The 23,788-nt window shown below is 42.0% G+C and overlaps 1 protein-coding gene across 1 annotated transcript; it reads right to left on the bottom strand.

Annotated features, from left to right (window-relative positions):
* Positions 1-477: 477 nt before the first annotated feature.
* On the bottom strand, positions 478-21,203 carry cnot3a (CCR4-NOT transcription complex, subunit 3a). Its single transcript, XM_080748370.1, has 18 exons — positions 21,068-21,203; positions 20,225-20,295; positions 19,541-19,608; positions 19,386-19,460; positions 19,176-19,265; positions 18,730-18,858; positions 17,417-17,512; positions 17,065-17,278; positions 16,592-16,716; positions 15,201-15,257; positions 13,633-14,566; positions 12,162-12,267; positions 9,602-9,743; positions 7,646-7,745; positions 6,169-6,367; positions 5,636-5,768; positions 4,264-4,389; positions 478-2,493 (listed from the first exon to the last, which is right to left on the bottom strand). Exons 2-18 carry the CDS (start codon positions 20,247-20,249, stop codon positions 2,395-2,397), a joined length of 2,718 nt encoding a protein of 905 aa, XP_080604496.1. The 5' UTR covers positions 20,250-20,295; positions 21,068-21,203; the 3' UTR covers positions 478-2,394.
* Between the last annotated feature and the right edge of the window lie 2,585 nt (positions 21,204-23,788).

The following is a 23,788-nucleotide window of genomic DNA, read 5'->3' as shown; positions in this document are numbered from 1 at the left end:
TTTAAATACAAATATATATATACATTTTCCACCAACAATTTCGGGGACCCCCTGCAGTATCCCCGCGGTCCCCCTGGGGGCCCGTGTTGAAGACCCCTGGCCTATGCCAAATGTTGGAAATGCATATTGTACAAGTAAGGTAGTTAATTATTGTAGTAAAGTATTATGGACAGGAGGTGGCAGTGTTGCACCCATTTATGCCCCGATTAATTTAGGAATCGGTTTAGTCAAGTGTGATTGATGTAAATTGCATTGATTCCAAGGCACTGAATGGCGTTATTATGAATAATTGATTCAGTAACAATTGTATCAGCTCATTCCATGAGATGGGTGCAATATGTTCAATACAACAGTAAGGGTCGTCTAAATGTGCTCTGACGGTCATGCAATTAAATGACAGGACATGACATCACATGTCACAATTGTAATTTCTGAAAAGTATTTATTGAAATTTTACAATCCTGTTTTAACCCCACTTTATGACGTCGCCCATGCAGAACCTTGACAAGTAAATATGAGAAAAAACTTGTAAATATTTATCTTGAAATTCACATTTTAGCAATTTTCTACCTGACCCTCCTTTTCTCAAAAGCCCAAAAATAGATTCTATAAAAGGCAAATCTCTCATAACTTTGCTCTATTCTCCCCCCTCCCGCTCACGTCCTTTTCCTCATCTTTAAAGAAAACTGCAATATGTCAAGGGCTGGATCACACAAGACACATTTCACTTTTAACTCCTTTAGTTTCACAGACGAGACCTTTTCGTTGGCCAAATCGGAGGGGGACATGTTAAATTCACGACAAATGCTCATCGTTTAAGCGTCCAAGAAAAGATCCCACCCGGTCCTAGAAAAAAGGGTTTAAAAGCCAGCTCAAAATGTGCCAGTGAAAATCCACAGTTCCTCAGGAGTAGCACATGAACAATCACTACAGACCAGACATGGGGTTTCTCTTCAGTTTCAACGCAAAACCCCCTCATAGGTTCAATCCACCGCCAGGTTATTTGGAGCAGATTGGTACGTGCTTTTCACTCGACATGTAAACAGTTTAATCAGTGCATTCACCATTTCACTTTATAGATAGGGGGTTTCTTTATAACTTGAAATATCAGGTGGTAAATTCAACACAGCAGTGGAAATTTAAGTTGTGATGATGAGGTAACGACAAAAGGATGTAGGCAGAGGAATTTAAATCAAGGTACTGACTGGGTATTTTGAGGGAGGTGTAATGGTTGTATTGAGTGAAAAAGGGCATAGACAGATTCACTGAATTAAAAATGGCTCTGCAGTTATTTCTGCGTTGAGGGTGAAAACAATCAGCTAGATTTCTCAAAAAACGCTTTTGCTTTTTAGATTTAGATTTTATTTTTTCACAAACATGAATGCCCCCAATAAGGATGAAGCATTCTCTTTTTACAGGTAAACTTAAAAACACTTTATTTGTAAAGAGAGGGAGTCGGAGACGAGTTCAATTGCATAGCAATTTAATTCATGTCCAATAAGGACTCTTTCCCTGGCACAGGGAGAGTCCCTGTGGTCATTCTCAATCAGTGTTTTTAAATCCACCAAGACAATATCAATAGAACTATTGATAATCGCTCACTATCTCTAATAGTGACCATATTCAACAGGCATCGTAGGGCCTCAAATGAAGCCATTTTCCTACATGTCTGCTTAACCCCCCCCCTCCCCTCCCCTCCCCCCATTTCTACACCACCGAATTACAGTAAGTACAACTTGGCCAATTTTAACGGAACAAGATTTAACCCAAATGTATTTTGTTTTGTCAGTCAAAGGCTTCCAGGCTTGTGTCGGGGTAGGAGCGTGGTACAGAGAAATGATCTTGATGAAAACGGAAAGGGGGGGGGGGGGGTATGAAAAAAGAAAAAAGGAAAAACTTAAAACATGAGAAACATGCATGGGTTAGGCTTTCCTAATGCCGAATTTATGCTCCGCCGTACGATGGCGTTGCACGCCCAAAATAGCCCATCTACAAGCTATCAACGGGTTGCGGATGCGACGCGTTGCGAGCTTGCGGATGGGCTATTTTCGGCTTGCACCACCATCGTACGACAAAGTATGAAACAGGCTTAATGCCACATACTGAGTGTGCACAAAGACAGGCACAAACGCAAGATCTCCAATGATACCCTTAGACCCTCCCCCACTTGGGCACGCCAACGGGGGTTCTGACCACGGCTGGTGCGGCGGTGTGAGGGAGGGCATGGGGCTTCACGTGAGATGCAGCCTATACGGACACCAGTCTCCGTTATAGGAGAGGGGCTTCTACTACACATCACAATCTCTAGCCACAGTATGGAGTTCAGTCTCGGAATGTCAACAGCAGCACGTTCTCCCTCTCTGTCTTTCCGCCATCAGTCCCCTCTTTTGTCCGTCACTGGAGGTCTCTGTCCTCGAGGTACCTATACTCAAAGGTGAAGCCCTCCTTCTTCCTCTGGCCCCATTTCTCATAGTCAAAGTAAATGTAAGTGCCCTGGAATGGAGGGAGAGAAGTGAGAGGAACAGTCAGATCATTATTTCATTAAAAGGCGCATTAGAAAACTTTCAGGCACTACGACATGTCGCACTTACAACACCTCTGTTGCGCATAAGGTTTGTCGTTTCCCTGATTTGTGCCTCCAAGATCAACACATGGATAATGGCGGCTGTCCTCTTTCTTTGAAAAGGCGTATTAACTGTTCTGCTGCTGTAGACGATCCTCACCGTCATTCAAATCGGTGACTACATGACGCCGTTGACAGCGCTCACCGTCAATCTTACTGTATTTACAGTAAATGTATTAATACTTACATAATGTCGCTCCGGTCGCGGCCGCATCGGTAATGTCGCGATTTGTTTAAAACGCACGTTGGGCGTGCACACGAAGTGAAGCTCCTCCATGTTAAGTCAATGGAGAGGCCCATAAAGAGACTTCATTTAATCCAAAAGAGCCATTTTGAGCCATTTTGCACCAGATCTGATGTAAACAATACACACGGCAGGGCGCAGCCATGTTTCTCTTCTCGGCTCACACTGTCATGTGACTAGATGACGTAATCGTTGCCGTCAAGTGATAATCCAAAAAAACAAAAACAACCCCCTTCCAGCCCTTCAAAATAATAGCGGCGGCCGACGGAGGAAACGGCGCGGCACCAAGGCAACAAGCAACCTTCAGATTAAGAGGCACGAGTTGTGTTAAACTGATGTATTTAACCATTGCTATTATTTTGATAAAAAAAACTTCCAAAATCCAAACCTTTTAAAAGCTCGACTGCTGCACAGCTGTTTAATCAACAGTACACACAATCTGGAGTGGTATTTTACGTGCACAGCATCATCAGTTGCTTAATCGATTATTTGATTAAAGGCCAAATCCATATATCAACAAAATACAGCAAATCATATTATCAGCAAAGTCAATCACCTAAAGAAAAAAAACATGTCTCCACTCTTCGCTGCCATTTATTTGGGATGTAGATTTTTGCATATATATCATTCACATTTAAGTGAAGTCGTAAATTGCAAATATTAGAAACATATATAGGATAAATTACAAAACCCACAATTACTAAATTAATGGATTATTGTGTTATCCCCCCATATTGTATTGGTGAAGGGTTGTATTTAGTTTTACATGCACACACACGCACGCACGCGCGCGCGCGCACACGCCTCACAACAGGGACATAAAACGTGAAAGAAAAAAAGTGGAAAAAGGGTATTGTTTTGTCACAACCATTTTTTTGGACTCAATAAAGTATTAAAACATATGGACATAGGGACCTACAAACAAAGTCAAACGTAGGAGCAGTTAGCACCACTCAAATAATAATAATGGATTACTAAAATACTCAACAATACTGCGCAGATATCTATTATTTACATGTACATACCTGTATGTGTACGCACATTTATGTGAGCATTTCTTTTGTGCACATTTGTCTTAATATACAAAGTGTCATGTGCTTGTGTGATGTGTGTTTAAACATTGTGGTAAATGTTTGAGGGTTTGCCATGTGCGATTGTGTGCGCGTAGTGGCTGCGTCTTTTGTCTGCGTGTCTGCAGACAGGCAACAGGTTCATCGTTAAATGTAGCATTTCTAGACATTTCAAACATTCTAGCAGAAAACAATAGCAGCAATTCATAGATCATCTCCCTGTATTATTTGTCACTTTGAAACAGATTGTTTTGAATCTATGCTTATCATATTACATCTGTGTGAATAACAGATATACAAAGATTTAACATCACTAGGTCTTTCACCTGTTCAAACTCATCAGTGATAGTCTTGGGTTCCTCGTGTCGCTGGAACCACATCATGTACTTGGTGTGGAACCTCCATGATTGTTTCTTCAAAGCCTTCGCAGACAGATACTGAGCCTTGGTGCCCTGGGAGACGGAAGCCACATTGACAGGATTAATAGATTACTTTGGTGACCGGGGGATCCATCATCCATAGCTCACTCCTTTTTCCCCATCTACACCAAATCTCTCTTACCCATTTAGGCCTAGAATTATTCAATGCTTTAACTATTGAAAAATAGCAGACATACAAGCTCACAGCGCGGCACCGCTGCGAGCTTGTAGATCTGCTATTTTTGAAAAATCTAAATTTGTTTTTAACAAGTCTTTGAATACATCTATATAAAAGCGAACATTTGTAACTCAAATATTTGCTTCTGGGTGGTCCCTGGAACAACATATTTCAAGATGGGAGTCCGTGGCCAAATACCTGTAATTTTGGGGGTCCTTGACATGAAAAGGTTTGAGAACTGCCGATTTATTTTTTTCAAAAATAGCAGATCTACAAGCTCGCTGTGAGCATGTATATATCTGCTATTTTTCAATAGTTAATATATTACTTTGGTAACCGGGGGATCCATAGCTCGCTCCTTTTTCCCCTTCTACACCAAATCTCGTAATTTGAAAACAGCCCAAGTTAACAACGTGTGATAATAACAACACGTGGTGAGCATGTAGATCCCACACTATGATGACAAAATAGCGACGCTAACATGGTTTACACAATAACACACTGGACAAGAGTTATGAAGAATGTAATGCAACGTGGAATATATTCTACGATTTCTCAAATGTTGGTGAAAGTCTCTGAAAGCGTGGCAGGGAATGACATACGTTGAAAAACAATGTTGGCACTTGGCAATCAAAGTCATTATGATGATTCCAAGGGTAGAAATAACTGAGCTGCAAACACATGCCAGCTGAGTTCAAGCGAGTTGGGAGAGTGGATCAAACTATACCTCCGTTTAATGTAGTTATTTCTTATTGTAGACAGCGATGTGAGCCTATTTAGAAAGTATGGGGAACATTTTGAAACATGTGAGCTATAATGACATGCTGAAATAGGGACGTCAGGCTGAAAGTAGTTATGCTATAATTTACGAGAGGCCATGATGATATATTCTAATTATTTTACACTCTGTGAGCTAGTTAGATCTGCTATTTTCTCTAATTGTACGACTGAGTATGTAGGGCTTATCCACTTTGTTGATCGGTGTCCCTCAAGGGTCTATACTTGGTCCCCTATTCGTTTCCCTCACACCAAATCTCTCGCTGAAAATCGACAAGCTCACAACACGTCACGATTGCGATGCGTCGTGAGCTTGTTCCATACCTCCAGGTAGTAGAAGATGAAGAAGAGTGTTTCTGTTGACAGTCTCTGGTAGAACTCTATAGAGTCTGAATGGTGAGGGGGCATCTGATGATGGAAGGGCAAGGTGGGACAGGGATTCCTCATCAGGTACTGCCTGGAAAACCATCAAATGGAAAACATCAAATACGTTTCCATGTGTTTAGCTCCACTGCAGTAAAAAAGTTACAAAAATAAATAAGTACATATAATGTAGACTTGCAGCAGGCTGTACATTTAAGACTGAAATGACAATCATGTGTATTTCTTTGTTTGAAAACAGTAGCCACCATTTCCATTGTTTCTGTCAGGCCGTACGGCCGAAGGCCTGTACGATCTTCCGGCATTTTGCCCACAATTAGGGATGGGTATCGTTTGGATTTTTATGAGTCCGGTTCCGGTTCTGCTTATCGGTTCCGGTTCGTTAATCGCAATTATTTGAGTGACAATTAATCGTCATGTGAAATGTCATAATGGTGACAGCCCTACAAAAACACAACTAGCTGTGGTGATTGTACCTGATCCTCTCGGAGTCCGAGGGGTGAGGCATGTGTGTCCACGCTGACTCCTGCATGGCCTGCTGGTAAAGCTGGTCTTTAGAGAGAGGTGTGGGGCCCAGCGGACACACCCCCAGCGAGGGGGGGATGCTGACTTCTGACAAGGACGGCTGGGGGGCGGCAGGAGTCCCGGGGGCTGCAGACGAACTGGAGAAGATGTCTACGGGAAGAAGAAAGGGTGCAGGTTTGGTCAGGATGTCACGTCATTTTGACCTGGACATTGTTTGTGACCTTGACCTTCGCCGTTTCGACTCATAAGTTAATGTGTGTGTCGGTTTGTCCGTAGCTAATCTTGCAAATCACAGAAGGGATCAAGTGCCATATTGCTTGTGCACACTGTACAGTAGGCCACCTTAGTACCGGCACCCATTTCCTTCACATTCTAAATATTTTTAAATATTTAACTTAAGATTTTATAATGGGAGTCAAAGGGGCTCTGAATTGGACTGATAGTCATCAAAATGACATGATTGATATGACAGAAATAAATGATAAAGGCTGTGTGCATGTGCCTTTGTTGTCATTATAGCACAAGGGGCTCCCTTAACACTCACCCTGCCAAAAAAGACGTTTCTATAATAAAAACGTCTTTTTAACTATGGACCTCCCTGCCAGACGTCTTCTGGACGTCTTTTTTAAATAAATCATTAAAAAAAAAAATGTTTTGGACCTCCAACAATGTACTAGGCATGATCGCGATCGCGAAATTGCATGTTTAACCCCCATACCAACCCCATCTTTCAAACATGGCAGCCATGTTTGTTTACATTTGAAGAAAACATAAGGGCTGTTTTCTCCTGAATGCCTGAACGGATTTCCAAGCGGATTTTTTTGTTTGAAAGCTGTGAAAAGCATGCACATGCATAGTGCATGATCTGTGCACGAATGTGTGCACCAGCGTGTACACTATTTTTTTAACCCTTTGGTGGCGAACCGGCAATATAAGAGGTCCCACTTTAAATATGGCACCGACTGAGTTAAGAGATCAGAGGTTTTTTTAGGCCCTACAACAGCATAACTTGCTACAAATTAATTTATGCAAGAGCGCATTATGTAAGCACATTACGTCCCACTTTCTCTCCATATTTGGAGAGAAATGTCATCATCAACATGATATGATGACATATTTGCTCAAAATGCATCTCATGGTGATTGAAAGGGAGTTTTTCACTAGCGACAGGAACCATAAATTATTTATGACAACGTTTATTAAGGTTAGAATTAGAAAATCAAAGGGGGAAACGAATGGGGTCCAGTGTAGACAAATTATTTTTGGTACCTCGCGGTGGGAAAACAGCGCAACTAGCGGCCAAACATAGGAAGTTTTAGTTCCGTATTGGATTTGTTTTAAATCGGCGGAACTATGCCCCTGGTCTGATAGCACTGTACAGAATGTACACACGGTGTGTCATAGGTGTGTGGTGGTGATGATGCTGACCTCTGTCTGGTAGGTGCAGGTTTGAGATCTCTCCGTCCAGACGAGATCCTAGCGCTGCTCTCTCAGCCATGGCCTTGAGAGAACTGAGGGGCTCAGGGGCCTGGAGGTTGGAGCACAGAAGAACAGTCCTTGTTGGTACACTTGTGCTTTTTATTACTGGATACGGTGACCATGTCTATGTCTGTGTTCTTGTTTGTGTATGTTTACTGTGTTTTAGAGTCTTATCATCTTGCTGTAAACATGAATTGCCCAGTTTGGGACATGCTTATAAACCTTGACCCTGAATGGAAAGGAAGGATGGAAAGAGTATTGTTACGTTTTATTAGAATAATATGAGTGTGTGTGTGTGTGTGTGTGTGTGTGTAGTGCAGGGGGATTGTGGGAAAGGCAGACGGTAAAAACAATGCAACTATTAACAAAAGAAAAGTAATTTGAGTGCTGTGATATCCCCTACATCAGGGGTTTTCAAAGTGGGTGACGGGGAACCCTAGGGTGCCGCGACATGATTTGATAATATTTGGAATCTATTTGAACACTTGAAAAAATATTTAGTATCATTTTAAACTTGAGGTACAAAGTTATTTTCAGTCAGTTCTAACCAAAATGGCTGTTATCTCAACGCTTTCCTCGCAACATAATCACTAAAATATCGTCACTGTCGGGCAGAAACCTCGTATTTCCAAGTTTCAAATGTTGGTAAAGCAAAGCCCTGCTTCATCATACAAGACTGTCGCACAAAACTAGTGAAAACAGCCGATCTACAAGCACACAACGCCTCGCGATGCGAGGCATTGTGTGCTTGTAGATCGGCTGTTTTCACTAGTTTAGTACATTTTATAGATGATAAATACAAAACGACGATATGCTATAAGGTGCTGGGAGTGAACATTATAATGTAAGGGTGCCTCGGATTAAAAAAATATATTTATGGGGTGCCCTGAGACAAAAAAGTTTGGGAACCCCTGCCCTACATACTATAATTGTATGGATTTTGCTTGGCTCAGTATGTTGAGCAAAGCCCTAACGACACCACTGGGTTATGGGATGCATTCTTATGGGACAACAAATATATGTATTTACTTTTGGGGTTGGATGAAAGCTTCTGTCAAAACGCATGTCAATCAGCTTTAATTGGAAGCACCAAGTGATGTTTTATACCAATGAAAATGTTTATATAGTGTGTAATGTAAAAATGAATATCACCTTTCTTACATACGATTTAACTCACTTTACTCCTATGAGATGAAGCTTCAAATTGTATCATAGGCTTTAGAAATCCATATTTTATTTGGCATAGTGCAGGTCGACCTGCTATCAAGGCCACCATGTTCGGACCAGGTGACCAGAAGGGCTGGTCTTGCCATAAATGAAGACTCAACATGATGTCACAACATAGATATTTTAGCTATTTGGCATATGACAAAGTACTCTATATATAAGGCTTTAAGTGGTTAATGTGAAAATACTTCACATAAACCAGTATTAACCCATTAAAACATGGAACCACTTTAACCATTATTTTATGCTTTAACTATTAAAACATAGCAGATATACAAGCTCACAGTGTGGCACCAAGTTATAAAAATCTAGATTTTTTTGCAAATCTTTGATTATATCTTTTTTTTTTTTAAGCGAACATTTGTAACTCAAATATTTGCTTCTGGGGGGGGGGGGGGGCCTGTAACAACATATTTTGAGATGGGGATCCGCAGTCAAATACATGTAATTTTAGGGGTCCTTGACATGATAAAGTTTGAGAACCACTGATTTAGAAGAAGGATTTAGAAGACAATCGGGTCAAAAATATTCAAAGACAAATTTTCAAGAATAGCAGATCTACAAGCTCGCAGCGCAGCACTCGGTGCCGCACTGTGAGCTTGTATATCTGCTATTCTTTTTAATAGTTAAAGCATAACATAATGGTTAAAGTAATAATGCGTATTTGACGCTGCTCACCTTTAGGCTCTCCGAGGGCTGTGTGTAGGAGTGGGGTCCGTTGAGCAGGCTCCCTCCTCCGGGTGTGCTGTCAGAAAAGGAGGGGGACGGAGAGCTGGGGGGCAGGGTGATGGAGCTGATGAGACTGGGCCCGTTGTCCATCCTGTCAACAGGGCCAGAGCGGCAAGAGCAGAGAGAGAAGGCAGAGTTATGTTTGGCATGTGGTCACCAACTTGCAGCGCAATGTGCAGCCGAAAGTTCAGTGGACCCTGAAGCACTGTGCTCTCCAGGCAGCACAGGTGGATGGAACACTGACCTATCCAAACACACCACTGAAGAGAAATAAGAGCGCGATTTAAAGTTCAATAAAGTTTAAACTAGATTAAGCCATAAGGTCGAGCAATGTAATCCACATTAGATCTTAAGATTTCAGCCCGAGCCTGACGGGACCCGATGGGTCCGGTCGGCGCGAGCTGGGCCTGGCCCAATTTGTCACGTATTTGTGGGGCTTTGGGTGGGGTCTGTCTTTTTTAACCAGGGAGGCAAGCGCAGTGCAGTATCATGATGTCTCTGTGACTGTGTAGATGCGCTCATAACTCTATAGCTGCGCATTTGAGTGTGTTCTGACTGTGTGTGCGCTGCTGCGCAACTTTGATCGTGTGACTGTGTGTGTGTATTGGTGGCTGCTGTGGCGTGTGCATGCATGCGCACTGCCCGAGCAGAGCGGAGGACATCATTGAAACTGTCCACAGTCACTTTTGTATATCCTAAGAATATTATAGACATTGAGTGAACTTTTAGTTATAATAGCCTGTACACCTTCTGCCTGACTTAGCGGCGGCCATCAGCCATGTTCTCCAGCAAGGCTCCGATGTTTATTTGTTCCTTAATTAAGACAGTGCTTGCAACAAGCTGTTTTTAAAAATAAAGACAATTGGAAAAGGGTATCACCAATATTTAATTTAGAAAAAAGGCTGCAAGCAGCAATTAAGCTCGTTTAGAAAAATGACAAGCTTCGGGCTGTGTCGGGCTCGAATTGTCAATTACGTATCGGGCTTTGGCTCTGTCCCGGGCTGACGTTCTGTCAGGCTGGGTTGGGCCAGGCTCACATATTTAGGCCTGATTAAAGCTCTAATCCACATTTCATGTATAGGAAAAAAAAGGGAAAAAAGAAATCTCAAAATTTAGTCAATACGCTAATTACTGCCCAAGTGTATAGTCCTTGTTAATATTATCAACCCTTACGGTTGGTCTTTTGGAAGGTGTACCACACGTCTACTTCAATACACATGCATTCGTGTAGTCGTTTCTTTCAAGATAGACAAATTAATAAAAGATAGTTGTAGCCTACTAGCCCTGCCCTACATCTATGTCTACTAGGGCATTCACGAATGAGAGAGTGTTTTTTACTGGTGATTCAGTCAGAGTGTATGAAAGGGTGCGCTCGTTTTATTGTCCACGACATTGCAAGCGGCGCGAAGGCCAGCGGACCTTGGTCCTGCTCTTCGCCCCCGAGCGCCACAGGCGCGAGTGGCCGCGAAGAGCGGGCCAGGGCCGCGCGGCCGGCGGAGCGCCGCGCGAGTTACGAAGCCGTGGTGAATGCAATCGTTATATTTATGCCCAGGCCGTAAGGCCTGGGCAAGCCCACGCAGTCCGGTCCACGCAGTCCGGTGCGCATTTCCGAACGCACCCTTTCCCCACACTCGGACTGAAACACCAGTAAAAAACACCATCCCATTCACGAATAGTGATTTTTGAGCGGTGGTCACACCGTCTCCATAGCGTGGCCGTGTGTGTAGGTATGTTTGTTTGTTAGTTAGTCTGTTTGTATGTGGGTGGGTCTGTATGTAGCCTCAAGCCTGTGTAGTACCTTTTCTGACCACACATGTTAAGGGAGGGGCGCTGTTGTCCAGGCCACACACACACACACACACACACACACACACACACACACACACACACACACACACACACACACACACACACACACACACACGGGGGGGGGGGGGGGAGAACCACCGCTCAGTTCACACGGGTGTGATTTTAGTATTCGAATTATTCGACCTCAAAGTATTCGAATAGTCGAATATTCGACTGGCCAAACTTTCAAATATTAAGTAAGCAAGAGGCGATCATTGTGAAAATAGCAGATCTACATGCTCACAACGCCTCGCGTTGCAAGGCGTTGTGAGCATGTAGATCAGCTATTTTCACAATATTTATCTGCGGAACCGAGTCAAATTAAATGTAATACCTACAATTCCAAGTGCTTGTCAGGGTGGGGGTCCCCAGTTCAAATATGTTTCTTTTGGGGGTCACAGCCTAAAAAGGTTTGAGAACCCCTGGTATAGAGCATTAACAAATTCATCCAAAAGGGGCAACTCATTCTTATGAATTCCTATCTAGCCAAGCTTTATAAACTATAGATTAAAAAAAAAGAAGAAAAAAAAACAAAACGCAAATATTCGACTTTGGTGAACAACGTCGAATAGTGACTTTGATATTCCAATATTCTAATATTCTAATATTTGGTGAATGCTCTAATGTCTACCCAGCTTGTCTTACGAATTGGACAACTCACGGCTGACTGGTTGAGGAGGTGAGTGATGAGGGCTGGCTGCTCTGTGATTGGCTAGGTGTGCTTAGCGCTGACTCTGTAGAACTCTCTGCCACTACGGCACTGTAACCTGAAAGAAGGGGAGGGGAGAAGGTCACAAACAGAGACACACAAGTGACCATAGGGCTGTCACAATTATTACATAATCGTCTAATCGTGATTATTTGACATTATCGCAATTATTTTGTCATAATCGTCATAATCGTGAATGTTGAAAGATTTCAGAAATAGTGTTAATAGCAGATCTACAAGCTCACAACGCGTTGCAGATCTTGTAGATCGGCTATTTCAACTATCAAAGTTATTTTTTAAGTAGTAAGTTGTCAAATATGTCAGTAATTTCTTTGTATATTTAGGTTATGTGTCATATCTACCATGTACAACTTCAAAGCCTAAAACGACATATCAACGACAAAAACACAATTAAATCGTTAATCGCCAATTATTTGAGTGACAATTAATCGTCATGTAAAATGTCATATCGTGACAGCCCTAAGTGACCACGTTATTAATCATCTAAACGCATACTTAAATATGCGCACAACATGGACAATGGGTGCTGCTGGGACAATAAGGCTAACACAATATAGAGAGGTAAAGCCCGCACTCCAACTGTATGGCAAAAGAGTGACTTTAAATTGATTTGTATGACAATGTCTTCAGGTCAGTTTCCATACTGACCTGAAAAAGATCCATTGCGGATCGAAATGTCATTATATTATTATTGTTTTTAAGTTGCTCTTTTACCATACAGTTTAATAATGCCACTGGATAACATGTTATAATGACCCAACAGACTAATCCATGTTTGAACTTACTATACAATAGTATAAGAGTACACAATAAATACTGGGTTAATACTTAAAAGGACAACTTTTTTTTAACCTGGATCCTATTGTTCTGTTCTCCACATTAAAGGTGTTTTTATGTTATTAATTAAAACAAAAAGGTTAAAAGCTCTATATTTTTATAGTAATCATTGCTATACAGAGAATATTTGTTCAGTAACAAGGGTCTCCAGCTCTATTATTAACATAAAAATGTACATTTAGGTCACCAATTTCATCCAATCAGGTGAGAAAACCACTTTATCAACTTCACTTTTATAGAGCTCAATTTCTAATTCTAACGACTAATTTTGTCTGTTCAGTTTTTTTGTTTCATTACTTCCAAGTTGGTATCCTGACCTGAAGATGAATTATTCTTTTTACTAAAGAGTTGGAGACTGAACAAACACTCTATAGCAATGATTACTATGTGAATATAGAGCTATTTCACAAAACTATATCACTTACATCACCTTTAAATACTCAAGTACTTGTGCACATAAAATACTTTACTGGTTAATACAATGTAACAAAGTTGATAGCACCATTTTTGTACTTTTCATACAGAGAAGATAAGTAAAACCAAAAGGACAAGTAAGTTGACCTACTTGTGCTTCCATTCTGTTTCAGTCCACTTGGTGGTCTAGCTGGAGCAGCATTTACTCCTCCGCCTACACCTCCATTCCCTCCCATCATGCCTACGACCCCTATGGGGGCGGCACTGACGGGGCTGGGGGGCACCTGAGGTGTTCCAGCGGCCACGTTTTGCCCAGGGACCAGACCCAGGATCCCTCCAGTCAAAGAGCTGTGGGCAGGGCTCGAACCCAGCAAACCCAGGCCCGTACCAGCGCCGTTGGTGGTGACTCCACTGGAGCCAGAGGTGGGGATGGAGACGCTGCTCTCTATGGATACGCTTGACTGGCCGATGCTGCTCAGACCCAAGCCGCCCGATGCCGCCGCCTGGGCGTAAGGGGCGGGGGTGGAGCCGGAAATCAGCCCCGCCATGGTGTTCAGGGCCGTAGGCATGCCACCCAGACCTAAACTGGTTAGCTGGTTGGCAGTGCTGGTCCCCGTCATGCCAACTTTGCTCAGACCCAGTCCGAGCCCGAGCCCCAGGCTGGAGGCCGGGGACGGCCCGGGCAACGGCTGGGCTTGGGAGATGGGCGCCACTGAACTGGGCGTGCTGGGGGTGGGCAGAGATGGGGTGGTGGAGGCTGGTAAGAGGGGATGGCTGGGCGGGCTGGGGGTGTTTGAGGGGACAGAGGGTTTTGTTTGTGGTGGCTGTTGCTGCTGTTGTTGCTGGCTTGGTGGCTGGGCTTGTTGCTGCTGCTGCTGTTGTTGTGGTTGTGGTTGTGGAGGCAGATGCTGATGTTGCTGCACCGCGCTGCTGAAGCTTCCTATAAGACTGTTGCTGGTGGGAACGATGGGGATGCCCCCGACGATGCTCGCCATGGACACCAGCGAGGACGATGACGACGAGCCCGAGGTGGTGGAGGAAGATAAGGAAGAAAGCAAGGAGGGGGTGCCGTTTTTCACAGGCGACTGCAAAATGACAGAACAGCAACAAAAGAAAGGCTTTCTTAGAGAATTTAACTCATGGCAACTGGAATACAGAATATAGCCTACAAGGAACAGAGTTGTATTTCAATGAGGTATGGAGGGGGGAGAAGCCGTCACCGTCCAACTATGGGCTAAAGTGTGGCATAATTCTTTTACAACATGAGTCATAGCAAGGAGGGAACGTAAACATTGGCTCACTGTGGCTCCAAAGTAGAGCCAGACCAATGCCAGATGTTTGGGTCTGATGTTGTTCCCGGTTTTGGATAGGCCTAGACCATTGATTACCAGTGTTTTGACCAATATTGATATATATATTGATATATATTGATATATATTGATATATATATATATATATATATATATATAAAATAATTAGAAATGTTCATTTCATTAAAGTTAAACAAATGAAAATAAATACAGAGCTAGATATAAAAAATGTAAATAAAAACATTAAATATCCACCTATAATGAGAAACCAGGTTAAAACATCATGATACATCGGCTGAAGAAAAGTCCAATAATGACTAATATATCGGTTGGGGTCTACTCCAAATGACCAAAGATGAAGAGGTAATGATGTGTTCATCTACTGACAGTAAAGATTGCAGCCTCTTACCTGACTAACTTCACTGTCTGTCCACCGGGCCCTTTTCTTATCGTCCTCCGAGTTCTCCTATAGGAAGAGACCTTAGTATGACAATCCACTTTGCATATGTGTCATCAAATTAGCGTGCCTGGACTCTATAGGCCAGTAACTGGACATGCAACTAGTGTTAAGTGAACACAAACTGTTTTTGTGGCATTTCGTAGCCAATAATTCAATATTTGCTGATGGTAGGAGACCTTTGGAAATGATATAGAAATAGTGTAATCACATAGAATCACAGAGTAATCACGGAGAGGCCTACTGATGATCCAGGTACAAAGAAAATGTTTTAAATATATTAATTACTCTTATTATTAAGATCTGACATAAAGCTTCTGAGCTCTGGAGACTAGGGATGGGATGATATGAACATTTCATATCACGATTATTGTGAATAAAGAAATTGCGATTTAAGATATCGTGATAATCAAAATATCAACAACATCCATTATCTGGATTACCTGGGGTGGAACATTTGTCAAAAAATAGCAGATCTACAATCTCACAACGCGTTGCAGATGGTAGATCGGCGATTTTTTGTCAAAGAGATTTGTTAGAGAGTGGAAATAAATACTGTATCAAGTAGGTATATTATAAGTATGTTTTACCAATAGAGGGTTTAAATGGCACCGGATATGCAGCTCGGCAAATAAAAGGTGAATTGATCCCAGTGCATGACGGAGGACGATTTCACGATAAATTAAATCTCCACAATATGATTATCGTGAGTGTTTTTTATCACGATAAACGATAATATCGCTTATCGTTTCATCCCTACTGGAGACACAGAAGTTAGAACACACTGATAGGCGTTATGTCTGATATGTATGTGTCTTCCTCACAATAGAAAGACAGGATTCAGATAAAAGATCCCATTAAGACGGGGGTCAGCAACCCGCGGCTCTAGAGCCGCATGCGGCTCTTTAGCGCCACCCTAGAGGCTCCCTGGAGCTTTTTCAAAATGTATGAAAATGGAAAAAGATTGTCACTGTTGGGCAGAAACCTTGTATCTCCAAGTTTCAAATTTGTATGTTTTTTCTTTTCTCGCAAAGTAAAGCCCTGCTTCATCATACAACACTGACGCACAAAAGTAGTGAAAACAGCAGATCTACAAGCACACAACGCCTCGCGGTGCGAGGCGTTGTGTGCTTGTAGATCGGCTGTTTTCACTAGTTTAGTTCATTTTTTAAATGATAAATACAAAACGAAGTTATGGACATAGTACAAGGTTTCCACCCGACAACGACGATATATAAGGCTTTTAAAAAATGTTGTGGCTCCAGACAGATTTCTTTTTTTTTTTTTTGGTCCAATATGGGGTTGCCGACCCCTGCATTAAGAGAACAAGGTCCAGAACTCACGGCAGTGCATGTGGCTGGGGATGGGGGGATAGGCGAGGAGGAGGTGGTGGAGGTGGGAGTGCTGCTGGAGTGGAGGAACATTTCATCCTCCAAGCCCTGACCCGACGGCGACGTGGCCACTAACGCTGCGGGTACCACAGAGAGAGGACAGAGAGAGAGAGAGAAAGAGACGATAGAAACCAAAGTCACAGTGTTACAGCTCTGACAGTGTTCAAGTTGATGCAGAAATCAGCGGTTCAAAATAAAACACAAATATCCCCACTAAGGCTGCACATTTAATTAACACTATATTTGTTGAGCTTTTAGTTCCCCACTTCTACTACTATACTATCTATTCTGGGGATGTCATAATATAAAGTGTGTATTTAATTTTACATCCAATTCGAGGTCTAAACAACGATATTAAAATACCAGGATATTAAGACTTTCCCTAGCACCTGCATAACACACAAAAAGACGACAGTTCTACGTACGTATGTCTTCAAGATCCAGGTCGTCGTACAGGAACTCGTTCTCCTCGAAGTCGGGGTCCTGTGACGAGTCGATGTAATACTCCACGTCGTCCTTGATCTTCTGGACTGAATCCACCTGCACCGAGTCGTTGTCCAGCATTCGCAGGATGGTTTCCAACATGCGGATGTGGAACCTGTGCCTTTCGACCAACCTCTTGAGCTCTTCAATGCGATCCTGCTTCTACGTTGCACACAGGGAGTCAAGAACAGCATCGTGCAGGACTGAATATTGGTCTTTTTCGAGGCAGTGCCACAGAGTGACAAAATGTAGGAGATTGCACTTGTGAATCAGGAGCAAGCAAGCGATACTCACCTCCTTGTCGCCCTTCTTCTTTCGCGTCTGCACCGAGAGAGACTCGACCTCGCTTTCGAACTGGTCTACCTGCATATTTAGAGTGTCTATTGTATTCTAGATGGGGAAGAAAGAAAAGTTATAAGAATGAACAGAGAATTTATTATTATTATAACAAAATTACACTCAAGTGGTCTCGCCTCTATGCCTGTGAATTCTGCATCTAGAATCGGGGAACAGAACCTGGGATTGGTGGTTGTTCTGTAGATTGTGTTACTTTATTATGCATATTAAAATGAATAAGACAAATGAATGCCTACCCAACTTGTGGATTACAGTTTCCACATTTGACCCATTGGATATTCAGAGCAGCAAATGATAGTATGTTATTCAGAATATTGCATTCTTGGGAGTGTTCAGAGTGAACTCTGGCCATTAAGACCAAGGAGACCATGCAGCAGAGCGTATGTGTCCACAATGGCAGCCACATACTTAGGCTAATTAGGTCTGTCGGACAGCCAGCTAGCTGCCACTCAACATTGTGAGAGTAATTCTTCCTCAGGTCACAACCTGCCACAGCCTTTTGAATGTTTAAGCAGGATAAAAAGGTTTATTAGCATATATCTGTGACTAATCTATCACTGTCATCTTCCCTTAGTTGTAACTGCCTTCAGAACCAGCACATTAAGTCCTCTATTTTTGGTTGTTGATGCTTTCAAACAGAGTCCTTTCTTGTTCAAGTGTCAGATTACTAGATTAGAGTTGGAATTCTACTCAAAAAGTCAAGACAGTCTGGATGCTGTGTGATGCACGGTGGGGGGTGATCAGGAAGGCTCATGGCATCATTGAGAGAGCTGAAATGATTTATGATTGCAGCCTATTGTAAGGCTAATCAGTCATTCCCAAATTTTCCATTATCAGATTAACTCTTCTGTCCTTTTTCTGTGCGTTTTAGGGGAATGAGGAATAAAAGGATTACTGAATCCTATTGTCGTCTTGTGACGCAGACATGTGAAAATCTGACATAACACTTCCCCAATGCACTATTGCTCGCTCTCTAGTCTCTAGGCACTGGAAAATACCAGAATTTCTCACAATAAAGTGTCAGGACTGAGGTTAAAAGTTGGTGACGTTACCCTTTAAGTAAAAATAAGTCACACCCAGTGTGAAGTTGAGCGGTGCTATTAATGAAGCTATGGCCAGTGTGAGATTGGGGCGGGACATACATACAGACTCAGGACATACGTAAATACAGACAAAGACAGATTTAGGAGCGTTTAGCACCACCACTCCAGAAATATGCAGTAGGTGGAGTTGAATAGTGGACATCTTACTGTTAGCCACTGTCCCGTTTCCTCCTTTTCCCTCTGAGCTGGATCGACCTTCTGAGCGAGCCCCAAACCTTCTTTCGAGTACGCCTTTGTTTTTGTTTCTCGCTCCACCACCTTGAACCGCTCCATTTGCTGAGGCAAGACAAGTCACAAATGGTTACATTAGAGATGGGCTACAATCACCAACCTCCATTGTTAGGTAGATAGATAGATGCTTTATTTGTCCTTGCGGAAATTTTTTTTGCAAACAAGCAGTCATCAGGACACAAAATCACAACGCATAATACACCAACACAATACATGAATGACAAGACAGACCCCACAATTCACTGATAACATGATACAAAACAAAAATACCAGAATTTCTCACAATAGAGTGACAGGACTGAGGTTTCTTCACATGAGTCGATTAACAGAAAGAGTCAAGAATAAGAGCGAGAGAAAAGTACCGTCTCGATGAGTTTGCGGTTCTCCACTAGCTGCCGTTTGTCTTTGATCTCGTTCGAGGCTACCCATGTCTTTATCTGATCTCTCAATCGCTACATAGAGGGGGGAGAGGTGATGAAAACGTTAGAACTCGCAATTGGCAAATTAAACCACATATGTGTTAAGACTGGAAAAGAGATGAAGAGAAATTGAGTATTGCACTGATTTCTTACTTGTAGTTTTTTAATCTCTTTTTTGAGGTCAGCCTCATATTTTTCCTTCTGGTTAGCATTCGCTGCATTGTGAAGCTGGAAAACATGCAGTGTCAGTTTCCTGAAAAATACATTTTGGAAATGGGGTGCACAATAAAAGTAAGGTATGTTCTCACCTTTTGCCAAATATCTTCAAACTGTTCTACTCCTTCAGCTACCTTTTTCAAACATCTGTCGATTTCACCTGCAGAAATAAAAGAGGGTCACAATTTATAAATGTAATCAAATGCATTTCTATTGCAAAGTTAATCACAAGTCACTAATAAGCAGTGGTGTGTTCTAGGTTTTCGGATGGTATCCCCCCCCCCCCACACACACACACACACACACACACACACACACGCGACGTGTACGCGCATATACACTCGCACGTGGTCACCAAATGAAATGGTTCGTAGAGGGTATACGATTCTTCAAAAATGTTCTTGGGCGGTATCTGCTGATAAGCCATTACTAAAACAAAAGCACTAAGTATCCTGATTGCTGATTCTGACCAAAGAGAAGTTGAGATGAGACACAAACTAAACTCTGGTACAGGAACCTTTGGTCCTATAGAGACAACAGATTGTCATTCTACCAACAGGTCCAGTAGCTGGGCTATACCAAAGTAAGGATAAGATGCAGCACTACACACAATGTGCCCTGGTTGGCACAGGACTATGGTGGCATAATTTTGGTCTCTCTTGTGAGAGACAAGATTATGACCAAAACGTTCTGTACCAGTACCAGACCTGCCCCACCACACACACACACACACACACACACACACACACACACACACAATAACTGAAGCCTCTTACCTTGTAGTTTTCTCTTGTCAGCCATGGCTTTGACTACGACAATGTCCACATTCCGTCTGTCACACAGTTAGCTGGGGGGAAAGTACAGATGTGACTGAACAGTGCAACGGGACAGACAACCAGCTGGTGATCTGAGCTGTCCAAGAAAGTCAAGTCCAGGTCAAGAGTCAGAGCAATGAAATCACAACAAGTCCTGCTTTCAGGAGGCAGCGATGCAAGTTCGGCTCGAGTCCATGTCTCCAGCTATCTATCTGGATGGAACTGACGTTAACATTAGCCCACTTGCAGACAGACAGACACACACACACACACACACACACACACACACACTTAACGGCTAACCGTTACCTCCATGGAAATGTGAATGGGAAGCTGAACACACCGATGTAACCTGTGTGTAACCACGCATTTCAGACGGCATGTTTTCCTTTAATTCAGCTTCACATTAACGCGTTAGTATAGGGGCTCACTGTCTGACTGACATCATGCTCGTCAGCTAACGTTATAGCTACCTACCTAGCTGGCTATGCTTAGCTCGACAGCTAGTTGGGTCAACAACACCACATTCATAACTCGTGTTAGTGGGCATCTTTCATATTCGTGCATTAACGTATCGGGGTGCATTGCTGCCGTTTTAGGGTGGCTGTTGCGTGGTGCAGGGCTCATATAAAATATCACAATATTTGCCTACTCGCTAGCCTACTAGCTAATATTGCTAATAGGCTAGCCTCTGCATAAAATACTAGACAGCAGCTTAGCTAGCTAGTTAGCCACATTTAGGAGAAAAAAAGGGAAACTGGGTCAACCCGAGCGTCTAGATTCACGCTTGTTTTCGACATTTACCTAGGGTCTGGGCTTTCGTTTGTCCTGTTCAATTATAGCCAATGCTAATTCCCCCAAAAGTCTTCTTTACTTGCAAATTATGTGTTTCTTTTCGACACTCTCGTTGTACTCTAGCTAAAGATGGACGGTAGCTAAATCCCACCTCCAACTTTGGGTCCAGCCCCTAAATCCCGTCCGTGGGATGTGATTGGACGAATGGCTGGGAAACATCCGCTGGAGCGGAGCACGGCGATTGGTCTAGCGAGCCTGGCTGGGTTATGATTGACAGCAGCCCCCAAAACATTGGATCAGAATGTACACACTGACTAGTCTATGGCAGGGGTCTTCAACAGGGGGTCTGGGACCCCGCTAGGGGGTCCTCAAGTTACTACAGGGGGTCCTCCAAATCTTCCAATCCTTTTCTATATTAACCACTTGAATCCTTGTGTCCATATTCTGATAACTGTAGCCAAAAATAGCAGATCTACAAGCTCACAACGCCTCGCGCTGCGAGCTTGTAGATCGGCTATTTTCGGCAAAGAAGAGGTTTGTGTAGGGGGGAAAAAGAGCAGACTAAGTACAGAGTAAAAGGTCAAGTTCATTAGGTAATGATTGTTCAAGTGGTTAAATATCAGAAAACAAACAATAATTGACATGAATCCAAAATACACTGATGATTGTGCTGTCAAACAATGAAACGTATGGAATCTCTGAAAAGGTTGTGGGGGTCCCTTCATCTCTCTCTCACCTAAGGGGTCCTTGGCCTGAAAACATTGAAGACCCCTGGTCTATGGTACACACTGGAAATTCAGTTGGAGCACTTTTCCTTTCTTCAATCATTGCTCACCTTCTTCATTTCGTATCATCAATGCCAGCAGTCCATTCACAGTTTTATTTATCTGCTCACGGTGACTTTGAGAAACTGACAACTAGGGCTGTCACGATTATGACATTTTACATGACGATTAATTGCCACTCAAATAATTGCCAATGAATTGTGTATTTGTTGTTGACAATACATTTCTGTTTGGCTTTTAGGCTTTGAAGTTGCATGTGGCAATCATGACACATAACATGTATACAAAGAAATTACTGACATATTTGACAATTTTATACTAAAATAACATTGATAGTGGAAATAGCCGATCTACATGCTCATTGTGAGCTTGTAGATCTGCTATTTCCACTACTTTCTGAAAGTGTTGTAACTATATTAAAATTTCTCAACATGGACACGATTATGCAAAATAATTGTGATAACCTCAAATAATTGAGATTAGACGATTATGTAATAATTGTGACAGCCCTACTGACAACACAGATTTTTTTTCATTAATATGTAAACATCCCTATTATCTGACTCCATTGATAACATTAGTTGTTGAGGGGGGCGATATTTTAAGCAATAAGTAAATGTATTTATTTAGTGGGTGTGCAGCCTGTATAATCTATCCGTTTCTTGTCTTCCAACAATGAAAAAAAAGAAAACGTTTTATTCTAACCAAAATGTCACAAACTTGTGGATATCAGAAATTAAATTTAATACACAGATCCATCTAGAAAAAATAGAATATTGTGTGAAAAAGCATTGCAGATGCCCTAGCAGATAGCCAGATATCCCAAATCACAACTGACTTTGGAAACTTCCCACTGGACTTCAAGCAACTCTGACTTCAGGTGGTTGACATTTCTCTGTAATAAATGCTTGTTTTGAGTGGTCTTGTGTAATATTGTAATAATTTGAAATATGGACTTTTGATATTCATGAAAAAATCTAAATTTTAACACACAAAAAAAAGGTTTGGAATAATTCACTGAATGTGCAATGTATCTTCTATCTAGAATATATGAAAGTTCCAAGAAAATGTACTTTTACACAATATTCAAATTTTTCAAGATGGATCTGTATATTCAGAATACACATATATATATATATATATATTAGGGCTGGGACTTTAACTGATTAATTGCGATTAATTAATTACAGAAAACTAACGTGATTAAAAAAATAACACATTTTAATCGCACTTAGTTTTTGCACCACAGAACCTTCAGTTTCGGGCATACTGATCATCGATGCAGCAACCAAGAAGAGACAACACACACAAAGGGAGAAGTAGCCGATCAGAGCGCTTTGCTTGGCCCAGTGGATGCGAAATTTAGATTTAAAAAACTCAATCGTTGATTTCCTCGTACAACAAAATGTGTTTTACTTGGAAAAAAATGCTTCTCAGGTCAAATATCGATGTGCGATTAAAATGCGAAAGATTTTGATTAATTAATCAGAGCCTGTAATAAATTAGATTAAAAATTGTAATCGCATCCCAGCCCTAATATATATATATATATATATATATATATATATATATATATAACGTGCATACTCGCATGCTCCAATAAATATATATATGTGTGTGTTTTTTTTCTTTTTGTCGCAATCATAAGTCAATCGTTTGATGACCAGCAGTGGTTCCCTATGGAAACACAAAGAGTCGCCTCAAATTATTGGCTTAGGAATGCGACAACATTTTTTGGGGGGGTGAACTATCCATTTAACGACAACATTTCGAGTCTGGGCACTTAGAGTCAAAGAATTTGACCTGATGAAGAGGCTATAAATTATGTTTGGTGAAGTGTGCAGTTCTGTTCTGTTCCGTTTGTCTCTGGGACATGTGTCAATATGTAGGCTGTACAGATTCTCCTGTATTCCTCTACTACGCCTCCTTTTTTCAGTCTTACTCA

The sequence above is a fragment of the Nannobrachium achirus genome, assembly GCF_963921795.1.
Source record: "Nannobrachium achirus genome assembly, chromosome: 2".
Classification (NCBI taxonomy): Eukaryota; Metazoa; Chordata; class Actinopteri; order Myctophiformes; family Myctophidae; genus Nannobrachium; species Nannobrachium achirus.
The sequence above is the reverse complement of the archived record's forward strand: the minus strand, read 5'-3'. Positions and strand labels throughout refer to the sequence as shown.